Raw genomic sequence first — 12516 nt, forward strand, 5'->3', positions numbered from 1 at the left:
ATTAGGGATTATGTATCTGTTTTATTTAACTTACACCATTTAATGCTTTTGAATAGCGACTAAATGGCCAATAACTGCTTTATTTACTCAAAGTGAAGTTTTATTCACATTATAAAACGGATAGTTCCGGTCCTTGATTCTGATTGGCTGAGCCACGTTCGAAGCTGTTGTAAATTACTCTACAAACACACACCGTTGTTTACTTCTGCGTGTTGCTCGCCAACCACTTTGTTGCAACCACAACCGTTTCTGAGGAGCTACATTGTTTGGCAGAAGAATAATGTTTTTATTATTATCATCACATTTTATTTGCTTTGTTTTATTTTGTGAAACCTTGCTACATATGCCAACCACTTTGTTGCAACCACAACTGTTTCTGAGGAGCTACATTGTTTGGTGGAAGAATACTGTTTTTATTAATATCGTTACATTTGATTTGCTCTGTTTTATTTTGTGAAACCTTGCTACATATATGGAATAGCCGTTTTATAAAAGCAATAAGCCCCATGAAGCCGTGGTTTACAGTGAATTTATAACAGCTAAGGGCACTCGGAGTAAACCACGGCTTCTTGCTTTAATATATGCTGACTTGGCGAGTTTTGCTTTTGGACCCTGGACATGACATATAAATGAATTTTGGGATAATCAGCTGCTATTAAAGAGCAGTTTATTATTTGAGGTGTCATACAGAGGCATGTGATGTTACCGCTGAATCTTCTGCACTTCCTGTTCCTGTGGTGTGTGTCATGTGACGTGACTGACAGCGCTGTGTGTGTCTTCCAGCTGGACGCGGAGGCCAGTGAGCTGCTGAAAGAGCTGCAGAATAAACTCAATACGGTGCTGGATGAGCTCAGCGGCGTCTTCGGCTCCAGGTGACGTATGAGCTGTTGAGCCCGAGTAAATTAGTAAACCACGGCTTCTTGCTTTAATATATGCTGACTTGGCGAGTTTTGCTTTTGGACCCTGGACATGGCATATAAATTAATTTTGGGATAATCAGCTGCTATTAAAGAGCAGTTTATTATTTGAGGTGTCATACAGAGGCATGTGATGTTACCGCTGAATCTTCTGCACTTCCTGTTCCTGTGGTGTGTGTCATGTGACGTGACTGACAGCGCTGTGTGTGTCTTCCAGCTGGACGCGGAGGCCAGTGAGCTGCTGAAAGAGCTGCAGAATAAACTCAATACGGTGCTGGATGAGCTCAGCGGCGTCTTCGGCTCCAGGTGACGTATGAGCTGTTGAGCCCGAGTAAATTCCAGAGTGGAAATTAGTCACACAAATTAAATGTTATCGTTACACATATTTGATTGGATGCTGAGGCTATTATTGATTCACAGCTTAGATTACATCAATAGAGGTGAAGAAAGTTAAAGAAAGCAGAATAATATGCACTGAAGAATCATTTATAATAAGATATGTGACATGTTGCTTTCTGTGATTAAAAAACATAGATATACAAATTAGCTCGAATGTTATTTTATGTTGAATGTATTTCATTTATTTATTTTATTTTATTTATGTTAATGCATTATAATTTATAAAATAATATAAAAATATTTTATTGGGCCTTTATATATTTTAAAGTAGAGCTAAAATAAAATATGCAACATGCATGGAGAAAGTAAATCTATTTTCCATTAATTGACTTTTATGACTAAAAGACATAGATAAAAAATGTTAAAAAAATTTTTTATTTTATTATAATTTATAATAAATTTGATTAGATTTTTTTATTACGTTTTCATTATTTTATTTTATTATAATTTATAATAAATTTGATTAGATTTTTTTAATGACTTTTTAATTATTTTATTTTATTATAATTTATAAAATAAAAATATTTTTATTGAGGACCTATATATTTTATTTTATAGTTAAAGGCAGATTAGCTTGAATAATAAAAATCACAGTTTTATTTGAGTTAATTAATTATTAAAAATAATAAAATATTTTAATTTATTATAATTCATAAAATAAAGCAAAATAAAATATTTTTTATGAAGGATCTTTATATTTTATTTTATTTACAGTTAAAATAAAACATTTAATGAAGGTCTTATATACTTTGTACACCTGAAATAAAATATACCTGCAACATTTATAAAGAAAGTAAATAGGATTCATTTTCTGTTAATGTTTCTGTTCATGTTGCCTTCTGTGATTCATATACGCAGACATACAGAGTAGCTTGAATTATAAAAAATGCAGTTTCATTTTATTTTATAAAAATATTTTTATGGGGGACTTTTATATTTTATTTTATAGATACATAGACAAACAGAAGAGCTCGAATGATAAAAATGTGTTTAACATGTCATTCTCAACCGAATGCTAGTATGAATGTTGTTTTTAAAGACTACTTTTTCTGAGATTTTAGCAGAGGTGTTTGTGTTGCACATCATAGAAGACAATGTTAGCATCCGATAATTTTAACTGTTGGAGAAAACTGGTTAATTTGAAGCTTTTTTGCGCTATTTTCATATTCCGGGTTTAAAATCTACATTGTGTTGACGTCACAATTTGTGACGTGGCAATGGACTAATAGTACATCGATGACGCGTCGGTGTCTATTAAATTATTCATGAGACTGCATGTTCTTATCCTATGAGAAGACGCTTCGCTTAATTATTCACAACAGCATGTGCTGATTTGCTAGACATTTCAGTCTGTGAGATGACATCCCACACAATAACTGAGAGAAACATTCATGGATCGAAGAAGAGTGTTTGTTTGAGTTCGGCACAAACACGATTCATTCACTTGGCGAGCATAACCGTTTTTACAGCTCTGTAACACAACCTGTCAAAAGACTTATATAAACGCCACAGAATAAGCCTTAAAAGTTCTCAGAGGTGCAACAGCGCGTTCATATATATGTTTTCGATGCAGAGTGCAAATGGCTGTGCAGTTATTTGTGTTTCGGAATGAAAGTGTCAGAACGCTAAGCTGTGTGTGTGTTGTATGTCTCCCCTCTTCCCCCTCCTCCGCTCCGCTGCACACCACGCCCACTTTTTCAGCATTTTTTAAAACTGTGGTGAGAAGTAACCAGTGCTGAAACGGGGTGTTTCATGACCCTTTAAGGTTTCAAACTAATTTGAACATGTTTATCTGCAGTTTCAAGTTGGTCATTGAGGACTGTGTCAAACAAATGAACCAGGAGCTGATGCAGATGAAAGGAAACGCAGGGAACAAGAGTAACGCAGCCATGGACGCAGAGACCGTCCTGAGACCCCTCATGGACCTGCTGGACAAGAAGTAAGAAAATGCAGAGGTACATCAGTTGAAAGGCCAGTTGCATTTCTTTCTTTCACGCTATCCCTCTTTTTTCTCTCCAGCCTAATTCTGTTTGCCAAGATCTGTGAGAAGACGGTTCTCAAACGGGTCCTGAAGGAGCTGTGGAAGCTCGTGCTCAACACCATCGAGCGACAGATTGTTCTTCCACCGCTCTCAGACCAGACAGTGAGTGTAACACGTCTGTCAGCCAAACACACACACACACACACACACACACACACACACACGTGTTTGAACACGACCCAAAATGAGAAGTAACTGGTTTAATAATCAAGCCTCTGAATGCAAACGAGTGCATCAGATTGTAGATGGGAGCGAGGCATGTTCAGTTTAAAGAGTTGTTTCCATCCTGACAGAGAGAGGAACGGCAAACAGGCTGTGATTGACAGGGAGTTTTATGTTTGTCAGATTTCGAGGGCATCAGCACTAGTTATCCGTTATCCTCAGAAATTACTGCAGCGCTTTCATGTAGCTCCCGTTTTGCTGAAAACGGTTTCCAGCTTATGCTACGGCTTTGCAGCTGTCCGTCAAACGCTGCCCGTTTACATCATTCCGGTCTCTCTGGAATCACGCTGGAAAACTTTCCTGCTTCTGCTGGTGTAATTATATCCGCCCTGCTGTGGAGTTTAAGTCCAGAGAAGGACGAGCGCTTTGGATCTGAGCAGGTGTCAGACAGATGGAGAGCTTCTCATCATTATGTATCCAGATACTCTCCGTCTCAGTTGTCCCTCTCTCTGTCTCATTTCATATGCATTGAAACATCTCTGCTCAATTGCTGCTTTACCTCGAAATGCTTTTTTCTGGCTCCTGTTCTCTGTGCTTCAGTAATTGTGTGTAGAATTCAACCGCTCTGTTTCTAAACCCAGTGAACGGCGTTGCTGTCTATGGCTTAAACAGTTATATGCGACTGCCTTAAAACTCATAACAAGTGAGTTTTGAAGCACTCTACTCTTATGTGCACAAGAGAATCAACTCTAGTTATTGTTTCTAAGTGATCTAAGAGTTCTAAGAAGTCTCTTCTGCTCACCAAGGCTGCATTTATTTGATCAAACATACAAACAAAATAGTTTTATTGTGTGTATATTTAGTGTTGTGTATTATTTCTGTCACCTTTTTATTGTAAATGTGTTATGGTTATTGGCTTAATTCTACTTCTCTGTGCAGCACTTTGGTCGGCTTTGTCATTTTTAAATGTGCTATATAAATAAATTAAACTGAAACGGAAACATACAGTAAAAACAGTTCAATATTATTTCAATTTAAAATAAGTTTTCTATGTGAATATATTGTCAAATGTAATGTATTTCTGTGATGTGCAGCTGTATTTTCAGCATCATTACTCCAGTCTTCAGTGTCACATGATCTTCAGATATCATTCTAATATGCTGATTTGCTGCTCGAGAAACATTTCTGATTATTATCAATGTTGAACACAGTTGTGCTGCTAAACATAATTTTGTGAAAACTGTGATACATTTTATTTTTCAGGATTCTTTGATGAATAGAAAGTTCAAAATATCAGTGTTTATTTGAAAAAGAAATCATTTGTAACATTATAAATGTCTTGACTGTCACTTTTAATCAATTGAAAGCATCCTTTGTGAATAAAAGTATTAATTTCTAAAAATATATATATATATATATATATATATATTTAAAAATCTTACTGATCTCAGACTTTTAAATGGGAGTAAGGATTAGTTAAGTAACCTCAGTTAATTTGTCTTGTTTTCCAGTACAATTATCTAAACATTCAAGATTCATTTACTTGAAAAGCAAAAAGATATAGTCTTGTTTTCTGAAAAAAAGAGTCATAATTAAGTGAGTTTAAGAAAAATAACTTAGTTTAAAAAAAAAAAAACAAGATTATTTTTCTGACCCCTCTGGCAAATATTTCTTATTGTTTTAAGCAAAAACTCTCTTCATTTTGATCACCTTTTCAGAAAACAAAAATAATTTTGCTTCTCAAGTAAATGTATCTTGATTTAGGAATGCTAAAACAATTGTACTGAAAAACAAGACAAAAATTCAAAAATATTTAAAGTTTTCACTATTATACTAATTACTTTATTATAATAAAGTGTTTTTTATTGCATTGTACATCCAGTGAGGTTTTATGAAAGTGCAGTAACATTTAACACAAGATGAGTGATAAAATGTGCGTTGGGTGCTGTTTGACCTCTAGAGTGTATTTGTGGATGTGTCGGTGTGCAGCGAGTCTGAATGTGTGTGTACTGACCTGAACAGAGGTTTGTCAGTGGACGTACGGGCCATTTTAACACCTGATCAATACACTCGCTCGAAGTGCTCGCATCTCTAAAAAGGTGACCTTAAGCTGGGAGAAGTCAATGGACAGAATCAGCTCTTTCTACTCAAAAACACACACGTGAAGTTACACTGATTTGATGTGGATTAATGCTCACTCACACACCGCCCTGTTATCACTCTCAGGCTTATTTGTATTAAACTTTGCACCGCCACTGACCTGTAAGATTAAATGAAATTGAAGTTTCACTACCTGACTTCTCGTCTTGAATCATGGTGAGGCCACAGAGTCTTCTGGGAACTGTCACCTTTGATTCTAATGAGCGGTAAGAAGCTCCAAGAAAAGCTCATTTGACCTCTAAATGCCCTATACATGCAAAACTCATATTAAAACACTAAATGCACACTAGTCATCCTTATAAATCCTGAGATTTTGCGTTTGTGTTTTACCTGAATCTTCCAGCTAATGTCATGGGCAGGGTTCTGGTGTTGAAATTAACTGGAGAGAACTTTTGAAAACAGTTGGTATTAAGGCATTTTAGAAAAAAAATGAAAGAAGCAAACTAGTAAACATGTCAAGCAAATCTAAATGCTCAGAGCCATTTTATGCATTTTATTTTATTTTAGCTATGAATTGAAATATATAAGTAATATAAATAATATAAAAGAAAATATTTTATGTTTATAACTAAAGCAAAATAAAATGAAATAATACATTATAATAATTTATTTAATAAAGGGCTTATATATTTTATTTTATAGATAAAATAAAAAAAAAATGGAGGGCATACAGTATATATATATATAAGATAAGATAACAACAGCAAACATGTTAAGCAAATCTGAACGAGTCTTTTTTTGCATGGTATTTCATCAAAATTGTTTAACCATGAGGTAGTTTGCATAGCTCAACCAGCATTGGAAATAGATGGAGGAAAGGAGCTTCAGTACATTTGAATGTAAATCACTCTGTCTTTCTCTGTTTGTCTCAGGAGCATGTGATCCGGGAGGAAGCTCGCAGTCTGAGCCCTCGACAATGTGCCGCTTTGGATTTAGTGCTTCCCACCATCAAGGTATCGGCTTCTCGCTCTTCTTCTGCTCTGATTCTCCAATTTTAGGGGCCAGTTGCATGAACTGCTGCTCAGATCGGTGTTACAAGTCAAACACCTGGTTTTAAATTCATCTGCATAAAAATATAGCTTAGTTTAAGTGGAGGCGGAAAATTAAGACCGATTATCATTAGACTAACTGCTAGTATATGCAACAGTTTTTATAGTTATGCACACAGACTGTTCACATACCAACTGCTACTTATTCCACTCATAAAAAGAGACTCAAAACTGCAATATCATATCCGGTCTATGGATTTTGTTCTGTGATTGTGTACTTGATGCTTTCAGTTCCTCTCCAGGCCTCTGGAGGGCGATGTGATGCATGCAGAAACTCGAGCGTTTATGAGCAATTTCATGCAACTTAAACATTCTCCTTTTTCCTGAATATGCATCAGGTTTAAGTGATGATTTGAAGCCAATTTGCCACCTCCGAACCACATTTTCTTCTAGTTGAAGTGCATGGAATAGAGTCAGATTAGATCTGACCTTGATTTTATTTACCTGCATCACAAATGCAAACACACACGTGTGAGGTGAGTATGGTGTGATGATAGGGCTGTCAAAATGGCTGAAAAACTAAATTCAAATTTTGTACTTAAATATTATCAATATTCGAATTCTATTCGAATTTAAAAGGCATAATTTCAGTTAGGGGGAAAAAAGCTTTTGGCTTCTCTCTTGAGGCCACAAGAGGGCGCATCAAACAAAATATTACTAATGCACATTTCTTCAAAGCATAATAAAATAACACGACTGTCTTTGAAAAAAGTGCATAATGTTTAAAATAATGTTTATAAACCTTATATAATTAAAGTTGCTTAAACAATTAGAAACAAAACAGAATCATGCATGTATGTATAGTTTAATACAAAGGACCGAAAACCAATCACAAAGAGTACTTTCTTCATTTAAAAACTTGAGATGCAGTGGGATAGGGAAAACCGCCATAAAGTCTTGAGACATGTTTTTAAAAAGTTGAACTTACATTAATTTTACATAGCTTTATAAACATGCTGCTCTCTTGTGCGAGACGTGAGTGCAACGCTGATAGATGTCCCTCTAGAAAATGTGATACATGTGTGTTCTGTGTGAACGGCTTGGTTTCGGTTTTGACGTAAACAACATCATCTCCGCTTTGATGTTCTTTTTTCCCGCAATATTTTGAATGAACAACGTAGCAGCGCAGCATCTAGTGGCTTCAACTGGATAGACTAACAAAAGCATTAAAATGCAATGACACTTACATCGTCGTCGCATTTCGTGCGCCACTGATAAGGCTGCCTGACGCACACCTAAAATTAGAATGCAACGTAAATTCGACGAATATTCAAAATTCTAAAAAAAATTTGACAGCCCTAGTATGTGATGTTAGTTGTGGTGTAAATGTGCATGTGAGCTGCACATACATGCAACATCAGAGATATTATTGATTCCTTCATCTCCGTGGAAACGCACGCTGTTGGGATCAGTCATGGACTGGGTATTTCGCTCATTGGTATTCTGAGGACTGAAGCTAATTAGGGAAGTTCACAAAAGCCTTGAGTAAAATGTTGCCGATGGAAACGACTGCACGCAGAGATGAGCTGAGGAGTCTGTGCTCAACAGCAAAGATATCTGCTGAGATTAATGAGAATAATAATTTATGTGTGAGAGGGAAGAAAAGAGACAAACAGATAAAAAGAGAGAGAGGAGAACAATCAGCATCTGATGTCTTTGTTTTGAGGTCTTTTTAAACATGAATGAATCAGTGAATCAGTGCACATCAAAATATAACTTTTCATTTAATATTTTCCATTAACATATCTAAACATTATTTTTATTGTTTATTTATTTTAATGCTAAATAATAGATAGGTAGATAGTCAGATAATATTTACAAATTAAATTAATAATATTGTAAGTCTTATTTGAAGAGAATATTATGTATCTTGAATTACATTTATTTTTATTAACTATTTATTTTATTTATTATTTAATAATTATTTTATTTATTTAAATAAAAAATGTTTTACCACATATTTAGATAGATATACATGAACAATGCTATACAAATAAAAAACAAATATTATTTTCTATTGTTTTTTTTATATATTTATTTTATTTTATTAAGGTCAAAGTGAAGGAAAAGCTATATTATATTCAAAATATGCAAAACAACAGAAATGCTAAACAATAGTTATAAACATTCAATAGGTAGATATTCAGATGGATAAATATTTAGAAAGATAAACATTATTAAAATAAATAAATATTATTTTAAGACTTATGTGCCGAGAATATGATATATCTTAAATTCAATTTGTGTGTGTGTGTGTGTTTTAAGCATAAATCTCATACATGAGACAGGCAAAAATTATAACTATTAAATAAATTATCGAATTATTCTCTGAATGCAAGTCTTATTATCTTATGCAGCTTTGCAAATAAATTAATTTAACTAGTTTTAAGAATATTTAGCATATTTTGCGTCATTCGCGTCGCGAATTCGCCTCTATTCGCGTCTTTGCGTTGACTTTATATGTAATCTACTGTAATACTGATATGATCAGAACACGAAAGCACATGGAACATATAAACATGATCCTTAAATGCGCAATAGGAGATCTTGGAAAATGCTAACTTTAGCCTGATAGCACTGAAAGCGAATGTCCCACCCTCCGTGCAATCGCCGTCCAAAGCCACGCCCCCTGAATGCATATACACTCACTCACAGACATGTATTTCCCCCGCTCAGTGAGGAGGGAGCAATGAACACTGTGTAGGGATCATATCGATCAGAACACAGTTCATGCACGTAGCTCACTTCTAACGAGCTGGTTATCTGAATCGGACCGAGCGTTTTGATTGGACGAACATTTCTTGGTCCGACGCCTTCCACAGAATATATAAATACAGATGAATACATTTAGACCACTTAACTTAATGATTGCTATCGGGATGTGAAGAGACTTTCAACCAGCACAACAAAAAATGTTTCTGAAGACAATCACCTATTGCACCTTTAATATGTGCACTGAACAATCTGCTGCTCTGATGAGTTTCACCAAATTTTGTTTATTCTTTATTCTGTATTATTACCAAAGTGATGCTCGTCCTGACCAATCAATACAGCCGACAAACCACATCAGCCATTCATCATCGGATCAATTAGAGTCCAGCTCACAGCCAGAGGCCTTCATCAGCAGACAATGAGAGGCTGTTTACTGGATTTCATCACACAGACGCTGAAAGGACTGAGAAAGAGCCAACAAACTGAAAAAGATAGATAGATAGATAGATAGATAGATAGATAGATAGATAGATAGATAGATAGATAGATAGATAGATAGATAGATAGCATATATTATTATTATTTAAATTTTTTTCCAAATATTGATTTCAAAATCTACAAAATGTAGCCAAAAACATATATTTTTTTTTTTTGCTGAAATATGTTTCAAAATATATTTATGTAAATATGTCTAACAATATATTTTTGGCCAATATTTATTTTGTAATTTTTGGGAAGAAAAAAAAAATTATATATATACAGTATATTCATTTTTTATGCATTTAAAAATAAATTTCCCCCTCCATATATTTCAATCCAAGAAAATACATTCATGTCACATTTGAAGAAAAGTTTTATTTGTTGTCTGTAATGTGTGTAATGTATAACACATTTAAATAAAAATAAATAATGAATAAAGCCTAAATGTAGGCTATAAGATTGGAAATGTATTTTCCTGCCCCCAAAAATATATTTTGAAATATATTTTGGTATGTGAAGGTTGAAACTAAATATATTTGCAATTTTAAAAATACATTTCATTGAGTTTCATTGTTTCCATCATGTATTTACCATATATTAAAATCTATTTTGGCCAGAAAAAAAAAAAAAAATATATATATATATATATATATACTGTATATTTTCGGAAAATTGTATTGGAAGCGTAATTAATTTTTTAATTTTGACTCGAGTCCCATTCGTTTACATGGAGAGGGCGGGGTTTATGACCTGTACTGCAGCCAGCCACCAGGGGGCGATCAAAGAGCCCGCAGCTTCACTTTTCAGGACGTGTGAGGCACACCCGGTACCGACCCAGTAACAGATTTTTTTCTGCGACATAAATAGTTGAAAATTGGTCACTTATTAGGTTGCATTTCAATTAGTATGCTGCTTCAGAAGCATTATTTATATACTATTATTGTATTTATTAATATTTCGAATTAACTGTTATTGTTATATATATATATATTTTTTTTTTATTTAGTCATTTTTATTATTTTTGAGTTTTTAATATTTATATTTAGCTTTATTTTCTATTATAATTTATAATTGTATTATTTCAGTTTTAGTGTTTTTAGTACTTCATCTTTTTTGTTTCAATTTGTTTACATTTTTCATCTAATATTAATATTTTATTTCAGTTTGATTAATACAAGAAATTATTAAATACATTTTAGTTAACAACAACACTGTTTGGAAGGCAGTAGCTTATGTAGACATAAACAGCAAGGCAGCTCACTAGGTTTTGGTACAGAGCCACTGTATCCCACAATGCAATTGACTTTCCATTTCCATTGTGACCGGTGAACCAGAAGCCGTACTTCTTTCTGACTCATTATTTTATTGTTCTGCCAACAGACAGTAAGTTTGGCAAACTATTAATAAGTTTAAGATAGTAAATTAATTTAACTTGTTCAACTTGTGTTAAACATGCAACTGTGAGGTCATGTGACAACCATAAGTTTATATGATACAAACACACACACACACACTCTCTCTCTCTCTCTCTCTCTCTCTCTCTATCTATCTCTATCTCTCTGTGTGTCGCTCATTTTTGTTCGTTTTTTGTTTTATTGTTCTGCCAACAGACAGTAAGTTTGGCAAACTATTAATAAGTTTAAGATAGTAAATTAATTTAACTTGTTCAACTTGTGTTAAACATGCAACTGTGAGGTCATGTGACAACCATAAGTTTATATGACACGCACACACGCACACACACTCTCTCTCTCTCTCTCTCTCTCTCTCTCTCTCTCTCTCTCTCTCTCTCTCTCTCTCTCCTGAAGCCAAAGGCTGCAGACAGAAAATGATTTCTGTGTGATGCACAGTTTTGTGTGTGTTAAGTTGAGAATGTGTTTACTTCCCCGTACACTGTTTATAATTCATCAAACTTTACGTTCGGAGTTATTCATCACTGCAGTTCTGGGGTGTTCTGTCGGAGCAGGTGATGGATATCTGGGCTCTTGTGGTTCAGATGGAGAATCTCGAGGGATTTTACACAGCAGACACATCACAGTCACACTTACTTTTTTATTTTTTTTTGCACTTCCACGAAAAGCATCTTTAAACTGGGCAAAAAACTGAATCTAACAGCATTATATATATTTATACACTGGCGGTCAAAAGTTTGGAATAATTATGATTTTTTATGTTTTTGAAAGAAGTCTCTTCTGCTCACCAAAGCTGATCAAAAAGAAAGCACAACTGTTCTCAACATTGATAATAATCAGAAATGTTTCTTGAGCAGCAAATCAGCATATTAGAATGATTTCTGAAGATCATGTGACACTGAAGACTGGAGGAATGATGCTGAAAATACAGCTTTGATCACAGAAATAAATTAAATTTTTAGAAAACAGTTATTTTAGAGTGTAAAAATATTTCACAATATTACTGTTTTTACTGCAGTTTTTACTTAAAAAATGCAGCCTTAGAGAGCAAAAGAGGCTTATTTTAAACACATAAAAAAACGTAATTATTCTAAATTATTACCTCCAGTGTGTGTGTGTGTGTTATTATTATTATTATATATATATTCACCTGTTATTTATATAGATACCTTACCATATTAGTA

General features: G+C 34.0%; 1 protein-coding gene across 1 annotated transcript in view; it reads left to right on the forward strand.

Annotated features, from left to right (window-relative positions):
• LOC107600875 (protein unc-13 homolog C) overlaps window positions 1–12516 on the forward strand; it is a 157019-nt gene that overhangs the window by 137432 nt on the left and 7071 nt on the right. Inside the window, exons 27-31 of the mRNA XM_016292856.1 lie at window positions 784–872; window positions 3115–3255; window positions 3336–3459; window positions 6552–6632; window positions 6960–7017. Coding sequence (XP_016148342.1) covers window positions 784–872; window positions 3115–3255; window positions 3336–3459; window positions 6552–6632; window positions 6960–7017 — 493 coding nt within the window. The remainder of the gene's footprint in view (window positions 1–783; window positions 873–3114; window positions 3256–3335; window positions 3460–6551; window positions 6633–6959; window positions 7018–12516) is intronic.

Source organism: Sinocyclocheilus grahami, unplaced genomic scaffold, assembly GCF_001515645.1.
Source record: "Sinocyclocheilus grahami isolate Dianchi unplaced genomic scaffold, SAMN03320097.WGS_v1.1 scaffold14.1, whole genome shotgun sequence".
Taxonomy (NCBI): domain Eukaryota; kingdom Metazoa; phylum Chordata; class Actinopteri; order Cypriniformes; family Cyprinidae; genus Sinocyclocheilus; species Sinocyclocheilus grahami.